At 40.4% G+C, this 20,631-nt stretch overlaps 1 protein-coding gene across 1 annotated transcript in view; it reads left to right on the forward strand.

Annotated features, from left to right (window-relative positions):
- The window catches only part of LOC135537176 (VPS10 domain-containing receptor SorCS3-like), a 225,431-nt gene that overhangs the window by 131,360 nt on the left and 73,440 nt on the right, over positions 1-20,631 (forward strand). The window contains exon 3 of the mRNA XM_064963385.1: positions 15,776-15,875. Coding sequence (XP_064819457.1) covers positions 15,776-15,875 — 100 coding nt within the window. The remainder of the gene's footprint in view (positions 1-15,775; positions 15,876-20,631) is intronic.

Raw genomic sequence — 20,631 nt, forward strand, 5'->3', positions numbered from 1 at the left:
GACTTGTAGATGACCTGGAGCCAGTGGGACACGGCTTTTAATCAGGGCAAGGTGACTGAAAACATGACCGAATACAAATAGTGTAGCTATTCACTCCGCAAGGCAATCAAACAAGCTAAGCATCAGTATAGAGACAAAGTAGAGTCGCAATTCAACAGCTTAGACATGAGAGGTATGTGGCAGTGTCTACAGTCAATCACGGACTACAAAAGGAAAGCCATCCCTGTCGCGGACCACGATGTCTTGCTCCCAGCTCGCTTTAAGGACAACACAGTGCCACTGACACGGCCCGCTACCAAAACCTGCGGGCTCTCCTTCACTGCAGCCAACCCGAGTAAAACATTTAAAAGTGTTAACCCACTCGCAAGGCTGCCGGCCCAGACGGCATCCCCAGCCACGTCCACAGAGCATGCGCAGACCAACTGGCTGGTGTGTTTACGGACATATTCAATCAATCCTTATCCCAGTCTGCTGTTCCCACATGCTTCAAGAGGGCCACCATTGTTCCTGTTCCCAAGAAAGCGAAGGTAACTGAGCTAAATGACTATCGCCCCGTAGCACTCACTTCTGTCATCATGAATTGCTTTGAGAGACTAGTCACGGACCATATCACCTCCACCCGACCTGAAACCCTAGACCCACTCCAATTTGCTTAATAAAATCTAATTTTATTTGTCACATACACATGGTTAGCAGATGTTAATGCGAGTTTAGCGGAATGCTTGTGCTTCTAGTTCCGACAATGCAGTAATAACCAAGAAGTAATCTAACTAACAATTCCAAAACTACTGTCTTATACACACAAGTGTAAGGGGATAAAGAATATGTACATAAAGATATATGAATGAGTGATGGTACAGAGCAGCATAGGCAAGATACAGTAGATGGTCTTGAGTACAGTATATACATATGAGATGAGTATGTAAACAAAGTGGCAAAGTTAAAGTGGCTAGTGATACATGTATTACATAAAGATGCGGTAGATGATATAGAGTACAGTATATACGTATACATATGAGATGAATAATGTAGGGTATGTAAACATTATATTAGGTAGCATTGTTTAACTTCTTGAAACTCCCCATCCCGGATCCGGGTTTGTGACTAAAGCCTCAGGCTCATTAGCATAACGCAACGTTAACGATTTCTGAAAATCGCAAATAAAATGAAAATAATGCATCTGCTCTCAAGCTTAGCCTTTTCTTAACAACACTGTCATCTCAGATTTTCAAAATATGCTTTTGAACCATAGAAATTGACTAATTTGTGTAAGAGTATGCAAAGCTAGCATAGCATTTTGAGTAGCATTTAGCACGCAACATTTTCACAAAAACCAGATAACCAAATAAATAAAATCATTTACCTTTGAAGAGCTTCTGATGTTTTCAATGAGGAGACTCTCAGTTACATACCAAATGCGCAGTTTTTCCTGAAAGCGTCTGTGTGTAGGAGAAATCGTTCCGTTTTCTACATTGCGTCTGGCTACCGAAACGAACCGAAAATTCAGTCACCTACAACGTAAAACTTTTTCCGGATTAACTACATAATATCGACCGAAACATGGCAAACGTTGTTTGGAATCAATCCTCAAGGTGTTTTTTCACATATCTCTTCATTGATATGCAGTTCGTGGAAGCTTGCTTTCCTCTCTGTACCCCATGGAAAAATACTTGCAGGTGACTTTTGCGCACCAATTTCGGCGCAGGACACCGGGCGGACACCTGGTAAATGTGGTCTCTTATGGTCAATCTTCCAATGATCTGCCTACAAATACGTCACAATGCTGCAGACACCTTGGGGAAACGACAGAAAGGGCAGGCTCATTCCTCTCGCATTCACAGCCATATAAGGACACAATGGAAAACAGAGCCTCAAAAATCCTTGTCATTTCCTGGATGCCATCTCATCTTGGTTTTGCCTGAAGCTCACGTTCTAGGGCACGCACAGAGAATATCTTGGTATTTCTGGACACGTCAGAGTGTTTTCTTTCGAATGCTATCAATTATATGCATAGTCGAGCATCTTTTTGTGACAAAATATCTTGTTTAAAACGGGAACGTTTTTCATCCAAAAATGAAATAGCGCCCCCATAGATGTAAGAGGTTAAAGTGGCTAGTGATATATTTTACATCATTTCCCATCAATTCCCATTATTAAAGTGGCTGGAGTTGAGTCAGTGTGTTGGCAGCATCCACTCAATGTTAGTGTTGGCTGTTTAACAGTCTGATGGCCTTGAGATAGACGCTGTTTTTCAGTCTCTCGGTCCCAGCTTTGGTGCACCTGTACTGACCTCGCCTTCTGGATGATAGAGGGGTGAACAGGCAGTGGCTCGGGTGGTTGTTGTCCTTGATGATCTTTATGGCCTTCCTGTAACATCGGGTGGAGGAGGTGTCCTGGAGGGCAGGTAGTTTGCCCCCGGTGATGCGTTGTGCAGACCTCACTACCCTCTGGAGAGCCTTACGGTTGTGGGCGGAGCAGTTGCCGTACCAGGCGGTGATACAGCCCGCCAGGATGCTCTCGATTGTGCATCTGTAGAAGTTTGTGAGTGCTTTTGGTGACAAGCCGAACTTCTTCAGCCTCCTGAGGTTGAAGAGGCGCTGCTGCGCCTTCTTCACAGTGCTGTCTGTGTGGGTGGACCAATACAGTTTGTCTGTGATGTGTATGCCGAGGAACTTAAAACTTACTACCCTCTCCACTACTGTTCCATCGATGTGGATAGGGGAGTGTTCCCTCTGCTGTTTCCTGAAGTCCACAATAATCTCCTTAGCTTTGTTGACGTTGAGTGTGAGGTTATTTTCCTGACACCACACTCCGAGGGCCCTCACCTCCTCCCTGTAGGCCGTCTCGTCGTTGTTGGTAATCAAGCCTACCACTGTTGTGTCGTTCGCAAACTTGATGATTGAGTTGGAGGCGTGTGTGGCCACGCAGTCGTGGGTGAACAGGGAGTACAGGAGAGGGCTCAGGAAGTCCAGTACGCAGTTGCACAGGGCGGGGTCGAGACCCAGGGTCTCGAGCTTGATGACGAGCTTGGAGGGTACTATGGTGTTAAATGCCGAGCTGTAGTCGATGAACAGCATTCTCACATAGGTATTCCTCTTGTCCAGATGGGTTAGGGCAGTGTGCAATGTGGTTGAGATTGCATCGTCTGTGGACCTATTTGGGCGGTAAGCAAATTGGAGTGGGTCTAGGGTGTCAGGTAGGGTGGAGGTGATATGGTCCTTGACTAGTCTCTCAAAGCACTTCATGATGACAGAAGTGAGTGCTACGGGGCAGTTTTCATTTAGCTCAGTTACCTCAGCTTTCTTGGGAACAGGAACAAAGGTGGCCCTCTTGAAGCATGTGGGAACAGCAGACTGGTATAGGGATTGATTGAATATGTCCGTAAACACACCAGCCAGCTGGTCTGCACATGCTCTGAGGGCGCGGCTGGGGATGCCGTCTGGGCCTGCAGCCTTGCGAGCGTTAACACGTTTAAATGTTTTACTCACCTCGGCTGCAGTGAAGAAGAGTCCGCATGTTTTCGTTGCAGGCCGTGTCAGTGGCACTGTATTGTCCTCAAAGCGGGCAAAAAAGTTATTTAGTCTGCCTGGGAGCAAGACATCCTGGTCCGTGACGGGGCTGGTTTTCTTTTTGTAATACGTGATTGACTGTAGACCCTGCCACATACCTCTTGTGTCTGAGCCGTTGAATTGAGATTCTACTTTGTCTCTATACTGACGCTTAGCTTGTTTGATTGCCTTGCGGAGGGAATAGCTGCACTGTTTGTATTCGGTCATGTTTCCGGTCACCTTGCCCTGATTAAAAGCAGTGGTTCGCGCTTTCAGTTTCACTCGAATGCTGCCATCAATCCACGGTTTCTGGTTTGGGAATGTTTTAATCGTTGCTATGGGAACGACATCTTCAACGCACATTCTAATGAACTTGCACACCGAATCAGCGTATTCGTCAATGTTGTTGTCTGATGCAATACGAAACATATCCCAGTCCACGTGATGGAAGCAGTCTTGGAGTGTGGAATCAGAATGGTCGGACCAGCGTTGGACACAACAACAGCAGACAGTGCAACTACTGCAGTACCTTATAACTTCTCTGATAGTCAATTAATATTTCAGACTGCTGCTATCTTCTATCAGCAAGCCAAACCCGCATTTGTTTCAGATGCCTGGGAAGTGATGTGATATATCATGAACGGCTTGCTACTCCAATCGCAAGAGTGACTATTAACTCTCTACTGAGCTGCGGAAGAAAATTCAGCTATGTTTCGCTCAAAATTGATATTTTGAAGGCAAATGACGTTTTGTCTTTTTCTCAGAATCTCCCTTCATTTGCAACAGTGCCTTTGGCTCTCTCTTTCTCACTGTCCCTCAACACATTGTATTCAGACCATAACCTAGACAGAAACACCAAACACCAGATAAACAACCATCTCGGTAGACAGGGGCTGATGAGGAAGAAATTACTGTATAAGGAGAAGTGCCTATTGTTTGATGGTGTAGCCAGGTTTAAAGACGGCAATGTAATGCTAATTATGAGTACAGCTTCCTTCCCCACAGACACTCATGAATATGTAGTCATTCTAGGTTTTCGATTAACAAAAAAGGCACCTCAGAAATCAGATTAACTGTAGGAAGCATATGTGTTATGGTTTGGAGGTTTGATTAAATGCATTTCTGTCTGATTGTAGTCTGTCTGTGACACTCTCACACCAGAGCCTTAGTACTTGAGGATAGAACTAAGAGGTGAAAAGTAAAATGTATGCATAGCCTTCATACAATACAACAGCTATATATCTCTTCAGTTTATACTTGAAAAGCCACTCAGGGAGGCAGCAGTCTGTGTCAGGTCTGTAATGTCCCTGCTTGCTGCGGACATGAGAAGGCTCCAACGATATAACGTAGCCCTTGGGAGCTTCCCAGTGTTCAGAGGCCCGTTCCACATAATATTTCCCTCTCCAATCACCCGTTCAATTCTTCAACTATTTTTAAATATCCTGTAGAAGCTGTCTGCATGCTCTCATGCAGTTTCTTTCTCTCTCGTTATTCTACTTTGTAATCATCGTGACCGTCTCTCCCCGGCACTCAGGAATGAACTGGAATGAAGAAAGATCTTATTGTAATTTCAATCGAAACTGTATTACTGGCGGAACTGCACTACTCTCTGCCGACTACGCCATTAGAAGAAAAAAACCCTGAAGAGCTATAAAATAAGAATACGTTCCCATTCGTCTTTCCACACGCATACTGTAAGTTGCACCGCACATCCGAAGGGGGTTAACTTCTTGGCGCACCCATTAGCGGGATTATTTTCGTCAACATCCGCTGAATTGTAGAGTGCCAAATTCAAATTAAATTATTAAAAATATTTAATTTTCATGAAATCACAAGTGCAATATAGCAAAACACAGCATAGCTTGCTGTTAATCCACCTGGCGTGGCAGATTTCAAAAAAGCTTTATAGCTAAAGCAAACTAAGTGTTTATGTGAGGACATCTCTCTCAGCAGACAAAACATTACAAACAGCTAGCAGCAAAGTAGATTGGTCATGAAAGTCAGAAAAGCAATAAAATGAATCGCTTACTTTTGATGATCTTCAGATGTTTGCACTCACGAGACTCCCAGTTACACAATAAATGTTCCTTTTGTTCTATAAAGATTATTTTTACATCCAAAATACCTCCATTTGGTTGGCGCGTTATGTTCAGAAATCCACAATTTACAGACGTAAATTCCAAATAGTAAAGTCAAACGTTTTTTTAATAATCAATCCTCAGGTTGTTTTTACAATAAATAATCGATAATATTTCAACCGGACCGTAGCTATTTCAATAGGAGAGAGAGAGAATATGTCTGCTCCAAGCTGTTGGCGCATGCAAAACTCTGCTCGCACCCAGCCATCCACTGACGCGATGTGATCATTCCTGCTCATTTTTCAGAATAAAAGGCTGAAACTATGTCTAAAGACTGTTCACACCATGTGGAAGCCATAGGGAAATGAATCTGGGTGATATCCCTTTAAATGGAGGGAAGGCATGCAATGGAACAGGTAGCTTTAAAATAAGAGCCACTTCCTGGTTGGATTTTCCTCAGGTTTACGCCTGCAATATCAGTTCTGTTATACTCACAGACAACATTTTGACAGTTTTGGAAACTTTAGAGTGTTTTCTACCCTAATATGACAATTATATGCATATTCTAGCTTCTGAGCCTGAGAAATAGTCAGTTTAACTCTTGATACTCCCCATCCCGGATCCGGGATCGTGAATAAAGCCTCAGGCTCATTAGCATAACGCAACGTTAACGATTTCTGAAAATCGCAAATAAAATGAAAATAATGCGCCTGCTCTCAAGCTTAGCCTTTTCTTAACAACACTGTCATCTCAGATTTTCAAAATATGCTTTTGAACCATAGCAAATCAATCATTTGTGTAAGAGTATTGCAAGCTAGCTTAGCATTTTGCGTAGCATTTAGCACGCAACATTTTCACAAAAACCAGATAACCAAATAAATAAAATGATTTACCTTTGAAGAGCTTCGGATGTTTTCAATGAGGAGACTCTCAGTTACATAGCAAATGTTCAGTTTTTCCTGAAAGAATCTTTGTGTAGGAGAAATCGCTCCGCTTTGTACATCACATTTGGCTACCGAAACGAACCGAAAATTCAGTCACCAAAACGTCAAACTTTTTCCGAATTAACTCCATAATATCGACCGAAACATGGCAAACGTTGTTCAGAATAAATCCTCAAGGTGTTTTTTCACATATCTCTTCATTGATATGCAGTTTGTGGAATCCTGCTTTCCCTTCAGAATCGCATGGAAAAATACCAGCAGCTGAAAATGACGCACCAATTTCGACGGAGGACACCGGGCGGACACCTGGAAAATGTAGTCTCTTATGGTCAATCTTCCAATGATATGCCTACAAATACGTCACAATGCTGCAGACACCTTGGGGAAACGACAGAAAGGGCAGGCTCATTCCTCTCGCATTCACAGCCATATAAGGAGACAATGGAAAACGGAGCCTCAAAAATCCTGCTGATTTCCTGGTTGCCATTTCATCTTGGTTTTGCCTGTAGCTCACGTTCTAGGGCACCCACAGACAATATCTTTGCAGTTCTGGAAAATTCAGAGTGTTTTCTTTCCATAGCTATCAATTATATGCATAGTCGAGCATCTTTTTGTGACAAAATATCTTGTTTAAAACGGGAACGTTTTTCATCCAAAAATGAAATTGCGCCCCCAGAGTTTCAAGAGGTTAATTTGGGTTTGTATTTCATACAAACTGCCCCCTACACTCAACAGGTTAATGCTGAGTGGGTGTGGACTTTTTGCAGTCTGTCACGTCGTCTCCTCTTTATCTGAAAAGGAGAGGCGAGAAGGATCGGAGGACCAAAATGCGGCGTGGTATGTGTTCATGATGAATATTTAATTAGAGAAAGTAGTGAACACTGAATACAAAAACAATTAACAAATAACGACCATGAAGCTATAAATGAGACCTGTGCTGACACAAGCAACTAACCTAGACATGTGCTGACACAAGCAACTAACCTAGACAATCACCCACAAACAAACAGTGCAACCCAGGCTACCTAAGTATTATTCTCAATCAGAGAGAACTAATGACACCTGCCTCTGATTGAGAACCATACTAGACCGGAACATAGAAATCCCAAAATCATAGAAAACCAAACATAGACTGCCCACCCCAACTCACGCCCTGACCATACTAAATAATGACAAAATCAACAGAAATAAAGGTCAGAACGTGACACAGTCTTCAGACACAAATAATTAGGTAATCACAGGGACATGGTAGCTATTCTTAGGCTCATGTGAACAATTTTTTATTACTAGGCAAGTCAGTTAAGAACAAATTCTTATTTTCAAAGACAGCCTAGGAACAGTGGGTTAACTGCCTGTTCAGGGGCAGAATGACAGATTTGTACCTTGTCAGCTCAGGGATTTGAACTTGCAACCTTTCAGTTACTAGTCCAACACTCTAACCACTAGGCTACACTGCATACACAATAAGTGCAAAAATGTACCCTGTCTATTCAGCCTTAAACGGTGATGCATTTTGAAAACACAAGAGAGGTTACAGAAATAATCTGAAATGAACTTTTACACATGCATTTAGTGAAAGTGAAAATCATTCATGTGTTAGCAGCCAATATCAACTTGGGATATATCATGTCACTTCTCTGGAGTCCAGAGCAAGCAAAATCATATGGCCTATTTTTAATAGAGGTTGCAGGATCATATGGAAAGCATGTTGTGTCTGCACCGTGCCATCACTTTGGAGGGCAGCACGCTTGCAGAGTGCTAGTTGCCAGCCGGGTTTCTTCCTCACAAAGATCATAATAAATTGCCCAAAATCTTAAATCTTCATCCCATAATATTGAAAGCAGTGCTAAGTTACAGCTGTTTATCTTTAGTCATACACTGAGTATACAAAATGTTAAAAACAACTCCTTTTTCCATGACATAGATTGACCAGGTGAATCCAGGTGAAATATATTATCCCTTATTGATGTCACTTGTTAAATCAACTTCAATCAGTGTAGATGAAGGGGAGGAGACAGGTTAAAAAAAGGATTGTTAAGCCATGAGACAATTGAGATTGTATATGTGTGTTATTCAGATGGTGAATGGGCAAAACATAAAATATAGGTGCCTTTCAATAGGGTATGGTACAGTTGTAGGACACAGACTCACCGGTTTGTGTCAAAAACTGCAACGCAGCTTGGTTTTTCAAGCTCATCAGTTTCCAAGGTGTATCAATAATAGTCCAGCCCCCAAAGGACATCAAGCCAACTTGACAAAACTGTGGGAATCATTGGAGTCAACATGGGCCAGCATCCCTGTGGAACCTTTTGACACATTTTAGAGTTCATCCCCCAACGAATTAAGGCTGTTGTAAGGGGGAGATGCAACTCAATATTCGGAAGGTGTTCCTAATGTTTGGTAAATTATGTTTATTGTCAATAGGCACCCAAACTAGGCCTTTCTGAAATATGAAATTAGATCAATCAAATCATCAGGTAGCCTGTTGTGGAAAAGATGAGTCAGTAGTAGATCAATAAACTGTATTTTATATGGATGATAAACGTAGGTCTACTCTGTTTTTATCAGGCAAAAAATGTAATACATTATGCACATTCATTTTGGTCACTAATTTGGATATGTGCACCCACCTTTGTGCTCCATTGCTGATGACTGGTCATTGGTCAAAATTCAAGACGTGAAGGTTCTAAAACTGTTTGAATGATGTCTGAGTATAACATAACTTATATGGCAGGCGAAACCCCGAGGACAAACCATCCAGGAATTTCTAGATTTCTAAGGCACTTGCTTGCAGTTCCTATTGCTTCCACTGGATGTCAACAGTCTTTTGAAATTGGTTGATGTTTATCCTTTGACAAATGAAGAAGTAGGGCTGTTCAGAACGAGGGTCGAGTCTAGTGTACTGACATGATTGGGGCGCGCGACCTGAAATCTCTCCACCTTGGTTTTATCCGCTATTGAACGCAGTTTATCCCGTCTTAAATGTGATTGATTATGTACGTTAAATACCTAATGTTGTATTAGGAAAGTTGTTTGAAATGTTTGGACAAAGATTACAGGTAACTTTTAAGATATTTTGTGGCCATGTTGCGTGAATTGGAACCGTTTTTTTCTGGATCAAATTTTGGAGATATAACGACGGAATTAATTGAACAAAAGGACCATTTTTGATGTTTATCGGACATATTGGAGTGCCAATAGAGATGCTCTTGAAAGGTAAGACATGAATTATATCGTTATTTCTGAGTTTTGTGTCGTGCCTGGCAGGATGAAATATGATTGTCTGTGTTTGTTTGATGGGGTGCTGTCCTCAGATAATTGCATGGTTTGCTTTTGCAGTAAAGCCTTTTTGATTATACCCGTTATTGATGAGATCTTGTTTATGAAGTCTATAGAATCCTTTACATATGATGGCAATGCTTGCACATGAGTTTTAATAAAATAGTTTACAGAGTTTTCAACGGCTCTAGCATTGAGCCTATTTCTGCAACCCCTGGTCTGTCTGGATAATTACTTTGTTGTGTTTTAGGTTTCTGTAATTTCGGAAAATGTACAGGCATGGACGTATGGCACATTTGCAGCAAAGATATTCATATTCAGGGTTTGAGATAAGGTGCTTTAATAGGGCTTGCTCCAGATTAGAGCATATTTCCCTTTAGAACACTTGTGTGGGATCAACACTCAGTTTTCTATAGAAATGTTCATTGCTGAGTTGTCTTTGAATTTTTACTTTATGTTTTTCATAGTCTAAAAAAACTCGCAAAAGCTCTGACAAAGGCCGTGAAGCTGATACGTAAGCTTTTTAAAGATCAATGATACTATCAAGAGCAGTGTGTGGTTTCCTTTAACCTTCATCTTGTTCAACTGTTACCATGCACCTGCAAAAAAGATTGCTCAGATGTGCGAGTGCCTTTTGAGTTTAGAATTAACTTTAACTTTTAATTAAATAAATAAAATATAAAACATGCCTTATCCATGCCTTACCTGAGCGAGTGTTGGCACTCCAATATGTTCCATAAACATCACAATTGGTCCTTTTGTTTGATTAATTCCGTCCATATATATCCAAAATGTCCATTTATTTGGTGCGTTTGATCCAGGAAAAAAACAGCTTCCAATTTGCGCAATGGCACGACAAAATATCTCAAAGTTGCCTGTAAACTTTGCCAAAACATTTCAAACTACTTTTGTGATACAATTTTAGGTATTTTTAAACGTTATGAATCGTTCAAATTGAAGACGGATCTATCTGTGTTCATTACAGAGAAAACAAACCAATGCTACTGTCACACCCTGACCATAGTTTGCTTTGTATGTTTATATGTTTTGTTTGGTCACGGTGTGATCTGAGTGAGCATTCTATGTTGTGTGTCTAGTTTGTCTGTTTCTGTGTTTGGCCTGATATGGTTCTCAATCAGAGGCAGGTGTTAGTCATTGTCTCTGATTGGGAACCATATTTAGGTAGCCTGTTTTGGGGTTTGTGGGTGATTGTCCTTATTGTCCTTATGTCTGTCGTGTGCTAGTTTGCACCAGTATTAGGCTGTTTCGGTTTTCTTGTTACGTTTGTTTGTTTTGTATTTGATTCGTGTTTACTTCTGTTTCATTAAACATGGATCGCAATAGCCACGCCGCATTTTGGTCTGACTCTCTTTCACCTACAGAAAATCATGACAGCTACTTTTCAAGTCTTGCGCAACTCTCAACAGTGTCACCCGGGTCCTAGATGGCCGTACTTCTTCATTGCACAAAGGAATAACCTCTACCAAATTCCAAAGACTGGTGACATCCAGTGGAAGTGGTAGGAACCGAAAACAAGTGCTTAAGAAATATTGTTTCCCAATGAGAACTCACTGAACAGACATAGACCTAAAACAAAAATCTGAATAGTTAGTCCTCGGGGTTTTGTGTTCAGACAAATCCTTTAGGGTGGGTTTCGGAGCTCTGCCTATCCCAATGAGGATATGTGTTCACTTTCAGCTTCCTGTGACAACCGGAAGTGCCTTAAATTGAGGTCATAGAGGTTGTTTGGAAGGGAGGCTTCTTTGGGACCTGGGGGCAGTATTGAGTAGCTTGGATAAAAATGTGCCCAGAGTAAGCTGCCTGCTACTCAGACCTAAAAGCTAGAATATGCATACAATTAGTAGATTTGGGTAGAAAACACTCTGAAGTTTCTAAAACTGTTTGAATGAAATCTGTGAGTATATATGAGTACAGCGCTCAGCCACCAAAAAAAGCCAGACAGATACCGGCCATATTGTGGAGTCAATAGAAGTCAGAAATAGCATTATAAATATTCACTTTCCTTTGATAATCTTCATCGAAATGCACTCACAGGAATCCCATTTCCACAATAAATGTTTGTTTTGTTCGATAAAGTCCATCATTTATGTCCAAATACCTCCTTTTTGTTGGCGCGTTTAGTTCACAAATCCAAATTCACAAGGCACAGGCACTTAGTCCAGACGAAAAGTCAAAACAGTTCCATTACAGTTCGTAGAAACATGTCAAACGATGTATAGAATCAATCTTTAGGATGTTTTATCATAAATCTTCAATAATATTCCAACCGGGCAATTCCTTTGTCTTTAGAAGCCAGTTTTTCATACTGCGCCGGATATGCCACTCCACAGAGGATTATCTAGAAAAAGCAGAGGAGATGCGCATTAGGTTTCTAAGAAGAGGCTATTCGCCACAATGTGTGGATGAAGCTCTTAATTTGATATTGGTAAAAACATGAGAAGAACTGCTGCAAAAAGACCTGCTAAAGCTAAAGAACACTCTGTAATGTTTATAACCACATATACTTTGAACGCGAAAAGTGGGAGATGCGGTCAAGAAACACTGGCATATTTTATCATCGACCCAGATTTGCAGGCTAAATTTTAAAAAACACCACTTATTGTGTATTGGAGAGGTCGCAATTTACGCGCTATATTGGTTCATGCCAACTGCCAGCCACAAATTAAAATCAGCCAGGTGTTTTTACGCCCTCTTCCAAATGGTAGCTATAAATGCAGAGGATGTGCACAGTGCAACAATATGATGAAGTGTGAATATTTCCGCCACCCACATACAGGAAAACAGTTCCAAACAAATAACATTATTATGTGCTCCACCACCCATTTTATTTACATTATTAAATGTCCATGTGGGCTCTGCTATGTAGGTAAAACCTCTTGTTCTCTCAAACAGAGAATAAGTGAACATAAAAGTTCAATCAGGATAAGCTACAGGGATTATCCAGTCGCAGTACATTTTAACTTCTTGCGTCGCGCAATCCCGGATCCGGGATTCTATTTATAGCCTCAAGCTCATTAGCATAACGCAACGTTAACTATTCATGAAAATCGCAAATGAAATGAAATAAATATATTTGCTCTCAAGCTTAGACTTTTGTTAACAACACTGTCATCTCAGATTTTCAAAATATGCTTTTCAACCATAGCTAAACAAGCATTTGTGTAAGAGTATTGAGCGCTAACATAGCTATAAGCCTAGAATTCAGCCAGCAACATTTTCACAAAAACAAGAAAATCATTCAAATAAAATCATTTAACTTTGAAGAACTTCAGATGTTTTCAATGAGGAGACTCTCAGTTAGATAGCAAATGTTCAGTTTTTCAAAAAAATATTATTTGTGTAGGACAAATCGCTCCGTTTTGTTCACGTTTGGCTATGAAAAAAAACCTGTATCCAGTTATAGCCTCAAGCTCATTAGCATAACGTAACGTTAACGATTTCTGAAAATCGCAAATAAAATGAAAATAATGCGCCTGCTCTCAAGCTTAGCCTTTTCTTAACAACACTGTCATCTCAGATTCAAAAATATGCTTTTGAACCATAGCAAATCACTAATTTGTGTAAGAGTATGCTAAGCTAGCTTAGCATTTTGAGTAGCATTTAGCACGCAACATTTTCACAAAAACCAGATAACCAAATAAATAAAATCATTTACCTTTGAAGAGCTTCGGATGTTTTCAATGAGGAGACGCTCAGTTACATAGCAAATGTTCAGTTTTTCCTGAAAGAATCTTTGTGTAGGAGAAATCGCTCCGTTTTGTACATCACATTTGGCTACCGAAACGAACCGAAAATTCAGTCACCAACAACGTCAAACTTTTTCCGAATTAACTCCATAATATCGACCGAAACATGGCAAACGTTGTTTGGAATCAATCCTCAAGGTGTTTTTTCACATATCTCTTCATTGATATATCGTTTGTGGAAGCCTGCTTTCTTCTCTGAATTCCATGGAAAAATACTTGCAGCTGAGGTTTGCGCACCAATTTCGGCGCAGGACACCGGGCGGACACCTGGTAAATGTGGTCTCTTATGGTCAATCTTCCAATGATATGCCTACAAATACGTCACAATGCTGCAGACACCTTGGGGAAACGACAGAAAGGGCAGGCTCATTCCTCTCGCATTCACAGCCATATAAGGAGACAATGGAAAACGGAGCCTCAAAAATCCTGCTGATTTCCTGGATGCCGTTTCATCTTGGTTTTGCCTGTAGCTCACGTTCTAGGGCACGCACAGAGAATATCTTTGCAGTTCTGGAAATGTTAGTGTTTTCTTTCCAAAGCTATCAATTATATGCATAGTCGAGCATCTTTTTGTGATGCTGATATAGCGCCCCCAGAGTTTCAAGAGGTTAATGACCTAAATGATGACATTTCTACCTTTTAGATGTTGTGGCATCGAAAAAGTTAAGATATCAGACAGGGGATGTGATATTAATAATAATCTGAGTAAAAGAGAATGTTTTGGGATTTTCACCCTCCATTTCCCAAAGGACTTAATGATGAAATGCCTATGTATGTTATGTTGTGAATTTGAACATGAATTATGTCACTCTTTAAGATTACTCTGATGTTTTTGGTACGATGTACCCAATGATAAAGCTTGCTATGTCCTCATTGTGGTTTTACACATGTGTTTAATACGTCTTATTTATACACTTTATTCTAATATTTATGAAGTGCATAATGTTATATTTGGTAGCACTTATTTGTTTTTCCTTCACCTTCAACCCCTTTCGATGCGTGGAACGGATGTGGGTGGGGATAGGTCTACATAAAAGGGTGCTATTTTTTTTTAAAGCTCTGACGAAGGCCGCAAGCCTGATATGTAAGGTTATTAAAGATTAGTGATACTATCAAGAGCAGTGTGCGGTATCCTTTTCCTTCATCTTGTTCAACTTTTACCATGCAACTGCAATGAAGATTGCTCAGATGTGCGAGTGCCTTTTGAATTTTGAAGAACAAGAACAACAAAAATTGTATAAAACCAACCAAAAATTGGGTAGGGGCAAAATTATACTACCACTGAAAAGGGCACTTTGGAGACTGAAAGGGCAAAGGGGCATGTGCTCTGCACAGGTAGAGCCATATCTGTTCACGTGCCTGTTAGCTATTGCTAATTTTTTCCAACCTCCAGGATTCCGGGCACATCCACATGTTTATGCATTCGTCACATTTCATTTCAAAGTAGTCATCAATTACTAAAGGTGTTGGGCCCCCAGGCGTCTGTGAACGGCGTGTTTCCATTAGCACCTATCAATGACTGATTAACCTCTTCCATTATGCTGGTGTTATAACACAGGAATGTTTTTTGCTCTGTGCAACATGGTCGTATATTTAGGTTGCATGTTATAGAATCAAAGGCACTTGAGCACTCTAGATTCCTGTAGTAATAGGGTTGAGAAAGCCAAGTACTGTAAGATGTATAATAACAGGGGCTATTTCACATGACATGGTTCAAAGCCAAGATCATTCAATTAGGTCATAAACCTACCTTAAGAGGTAGTTGTGGTTGGAAGCAGATGTTGGGACATAACCGCTGTCTATAAGTCTGTACGTACGTCTGTCTGTCTATACATTGAACAGCCTGTCTGTCTTTATTTTTGCTAAATTGTAATTACTTGCTACTATGGCCTATTTATTGTCTTACCACCTCAGTCCATTTGCACACACTGTATATAGACTTTATTTTCACTATTGTGTTATTGACTGTACGCTTGTTTATTCCATGTGTAACTCTGTGTTGTTGTTTGTGTCACACTGCTTTGCGTTATCTTGGTCAGGTCACAGTTGTAAATGAGAACTTGTTCTCAACTAGCCTACCATGTTAAATAAAGGTAAATAAATAAAATATATATATATATATATTTCTCTCAGTCTAAACACACTTCTTTCATTTACAGATCAACAGACTATGGCTCCACCTATGAGAGAATGAATGACAAAGTGGGATCTAAGACGGTGCTCAGTTACCTGTATGTCTGTCCATCCAACAAGAGAAAGGTAAGACAAACTTCAGAAGAGTGATTTTCAATAACACAGTAATGACTAAGACTCAGAAGGACTTAATTGCATTTAGTTGAGTTAAAGTGGAACTGAAATGTCCGTTGTCCATTCTCTGCTGCCGCCATTTGTTCTTTCTGATCAAACCATATGTTAAGGTTAGATGGTCGACTCAAATAAATATGGTTTGAATAAATCATTTCTTTCAAAGCATTGAAATGTTTTTGTAGTTCGTGAAATAACCAAAGTTTAATGACCATATTTAGCTTACATTGCCTTATACTGGCAGTTTGCCTGGTCTTAGAAAGTAAATTCAAGATTGTTACCAAGCAACACTTACTCATACTGTAGTTAAAGCCTCAGAACATTTACCATGACACAACACAAAGACCAGAAAGACAGAACGTATTGAAGAAAGAATCTTGTTGGTTTGTAGATAAACGCTGAAGCAAAACTAATTTTAAAAAGTAGTTGCATCTTCTCTGAGCGAAGTTTCTTTTTACTTTGGGAAGCAGACCATCTATTCCACATTATAACACACGTGTCTCAATCTCCACTGAAACCTTTAAAAGGGTCATGTTAAGGTCCCTCACTAGCAGACCGTCCATGAATAAACTTTGCTCTGTCGGTAATGTGAGGGGAGAAGGGCCCTAGCTGGCTTTCTTGGCCTCCCGAAGAGAGTCAAATCAGTTCGTAGATCACTAGCGCTGACCCTGAAAATGCCTCCATGGAAAGAGAGAGTTTGTGGGATACCGAGCTGATGGACTTAACCCGTGTCAGCCTTGGACTCAGCAATATCTAGGTCTGACCCTGTGACTATTTTCCTACTGACCGGCCAGACTTAGTGATAGAGCCTATAGTCTAGTTGAAGGTAGAGTATGCCCATCAAGCACAATCCCCAGGTACAGGGATATAGGCTAACCAGTCCAAAGACACAAGATACGTGGACAGGCAACAGATTTACTGCCAAGGGCCTTATCATCTCCCATTCATGGTGATAACTGCAAGATCCTCAGTCTTTCTTCACCCAAGTTTGGGAATTACGTTGTAGTAGAAGCTAGCAACAAGATCCTATTATGACCAGATGCCCACTATTGACCTCTGGCTTCCACCGATCCACAATGCTCCTCACCTTATCTCTTATCTCATTATCGATGGATGAGCCCAACTCTCTACTGGATAAGCTGGGCCATTTTCTTCCCATTCCAGTGGCCAAGCATAACATCTGTGTGTATGGCATGAAAAACACGAAGAGGATTATCTCTGTATCTGTTGAGATGAGGCAGTAATGACCCTTAAATCATTGTGACAATATATTTGTGTATTTAATGCCTCAAGGGTGTTTTTTCTCCCACGTGAATATAGCATGACAAGTGATTGTTTTTCTCACAACAAGATTCTGTTAACGTCACCGACTATATTCTCACATGATGTCTAAAGGAACAAATCCAGAGGCTTGACCTTTCTAAGAGCAGATTATAGATTTGAATGATGGTGCTGACATTTATCTTCAAGCTTGTAAAGAAAACACCCATCATGAATTGCCCTTATGCATGTTCAACCTTATTTCGAGGTCTTCTGCACAGTTTGACTCACAACCACTTCTAATAATGAAGAGTCTAGCATTCTAAATATATAAATATAATGAATAGACATAGAATGAATAGACATTCTATTTCTATGATTGTAAATCGATTGATGTCCCAATTCACCAGAATTTAGCCTTTTTAAACCTTTCCTACAGAGCACTCACTCACAGATAGGCCACCATTGATCTGTGTTTGACAAGATTAATCTGCTGTGAGAAATCCTCTCCTCCTCTCCTCCCCTTGTTTGTGGTCATCAGATGGCTCGAGCACCGTCCAACAGCAGGCCCCTCAGACAACACAGCAATGGCTATCGCTCTCCTCTCTTGATGATTAGCCTGGTTGCTGGACTCCCACCAACTAGCTGAACATCAGCAGATAACATGCAGAGGTTATCCCTCCAACCTGTATTGATCTAAGCTTTTTTACCAAGCTCACTCCCCTTTGTTCCCGGGAGACGCATTGGTGATCAATTGGCAAGTGGATATGGAGCAAAATCTTAATTACCCGGCGATGCGATGGTATATTTGATGATGTGAAAGTTATTGACGATGCTGTGGGCTGTTACGTAAGCTCCCCTTGTGGAACTTAGTGCCCGTTAAACTGATTCAGGAACAGATGGACATCTCCATATCCATATGAGCCACATAAACAATCTCTGAAAGGAAATTCATTAAATCTACTGAGAGATGGGTTACGAGAAGGCTTTTAGTCCGGTTATGGTATTTGTCCAATACATTTTTATATATTTTGTAAGATAAATTATGTTTGAACAGGGTTTATTCTTGAACATGTCACATGGCAAACAATATTTACTGTGCAGGAAATTAAATCAGGCGGGTTAAAGATTCATCGTCTTTGGCAGTTAATACATTTCCAGACTTCTCCAATTCCTTTTACTCTCAACATATAAAGTGTAATATTACACCTTCCAAAAAATGCAGCAGTGATATATATATATATAGTGGATATACAGTGCAGCTATACAACAAGCCCTCAATAGAGATAGGTCTTAATATGCAGTGTATTACCGTAAATATAAAGGACGCCTGGTTGAAAAGGATTCGCCTAAATTATTATTGGAGAGCTGAGAAATGTTCAGTGTCTCCCTGTTCAGTGGTGAAGAAACACAGATCCACCCCAGACCCTTCAAGGACTTCTAGCATTTCTACTTTCACCTCTAAGTGGTGAGACAGAGAGAAAGGATCTGACAGAAGATTTAAAAAAATGCAAGGTGAAATACAATTTCTACTCATAATAAATGCTGTTGCTTAATACAATATTATGAAAAATGATTAGACCTGACATTAGAAACTATTTAAATGACATGTGACAAAGCCCTAAGACACTGGGAGAAATAGACGGGGCCCTTCACAGTCCCTCGGTGAGGACAATGAATGGCAAAATTTGAAGGTCGGCAAACAACAATAAATTGAAGGAACATTGTTTTTTAGCTTTAATGAAAAACAATTTATCCATATCACTATCAGGGAGATTCCTAGTTACAACTTGGGAAAGAGGGGTGGGGAGGATTCCTAGTTAAGCTGGGGAAAGAGGGTGTTATTTTTGTCAGTGACAAATGCGCTGCTGTTCTTTCCTATTCAAATCTGTTGCAGGGAAAGAAAACACAGCAGTTTGGGCTGTGTCGCTATCCAAGTCACGCTTTTCCCTTCTCCTTTTCAGTCCGGGTTTAGTAGTTAATTATCATTAAAGCCAGGTGTCAGGTTAATGTCTTATTGCATTGAATCACAAAGAGAAAGCATATTTGAGCTATGTATGTCTCATCAATCAATACGTCTATGGATTACTTTGAGAAAATAGGCCCTGGTTCTATATAGTGGAAATGCTTTTTAGGGATATTTCTGTTTTGAGAGTAATGAACTGTGATGAAAATGTCTGCTTTACTTCCCCCCCACAAATAAATCATATTATACCAAGATATAGATAGTACACCAATAAGGTCAGATTGTGTTACAATGTACTACAGTATTTCATATTATATACATCATACAGGCTTCCAAACAAAGGGCTTTTGTCACGGATCCCTCCGGAACTGTCATTACGCACACCTGGTCCCTATTCCCATTTGATTAGTACTTGTATAAGTATTCCCTTTGTTCACCATTGTCTTTGTTGGTTATTCTTACAATGTCCATTGGTGCGTGTGAGTACCTGTGCTGTGTGTTTTGGGCTTTCGTGCACTTGTCGATTGCGCAGAGGATTATGGGTCTCGTCCCGTGTGTTAATCATTGCGCGCGTGTGTTATTAAATCAAGGTACTCATCACTCTTTTTGTTTGGGTTTCAACCCTGTGTTTTGTTTAGTGTTTGTTTGGTCTTTGTTCCCGTGCATTTACACGGCACACTGTAATTTGGGCTTAAAAAAAACCTATTACACATTCCTGCGTCTGTCTCCCGAATCATTCATACCAACGTGACAGCTTTATCTTAAATAAGTTGTCAATGGTGTGTACTTTCACAGAATCTTAGGTTTTATACTATGAGCATGTACTCTTATTTACAGAATTATACTTAATATGTACCGTACATTTGTGTTCCTATTATGATTTTAGTTTTACAGATCTTGCTCTGTTGTTCCTTTCTCATGAGGCTCATTTCTAACAAATATGCAACAAAACATTTACATTTTCACTGAATTCATGGCAAAATGAAAGTAGAGACTGTACTATTCCTAACATGGAAATAGAATTCCTACCTCTGTGGTAACATTGAGCATTCCACTAAGACATTATTCTTAATTGCACAAATATTTGTTCTTTCTTATCACAGATTTAGATATTGTTCAAAACAAATTGCATTGCCTTGACTTGTAGTCATGCTTGGTAAACGGAAAGTTGTGGAGTTCTCTCTGGCGACACAGGTGTGTTACAGAATACCATAGCATAACAGGCTATTGAGTAACAGTATATTCTTAAAACTTATCCTATTCTTTAACATAGCAACTTATTGTTGTAGTTGTGTTGTGGCCCCTCATGGTTGACTTATAGGTCCACAGGGGCATTCTGAACCACCTCTATCTCATTAAAGGGAATATATCTGGAGGGAGGTGAGTGGAAGCCAAAGTGCACCAAAGAACAGACCTGTGAGTGCACTGGAAGAGGCCAAAAAACCATGGCAACAGAGCGCGAGAGGCACATTTGTAAAATTAAGT

The sequence above is a fragment of the Oncorhynchus masou genome, chromosome 5 (assembly GCF_036934945.1).
Source record: "Oncorhynchus masou masou isolate Uvic2021 chromosome 5, UVic_Omas_1.1, whole genome shotgun sequence".
Lineage (NCBI taxonomy): Eukaryota > Metazoa > Chordata > Actinopteri > Salmoniformes > Salmonidae > Oncorhynchus > Oncorhynchus masou.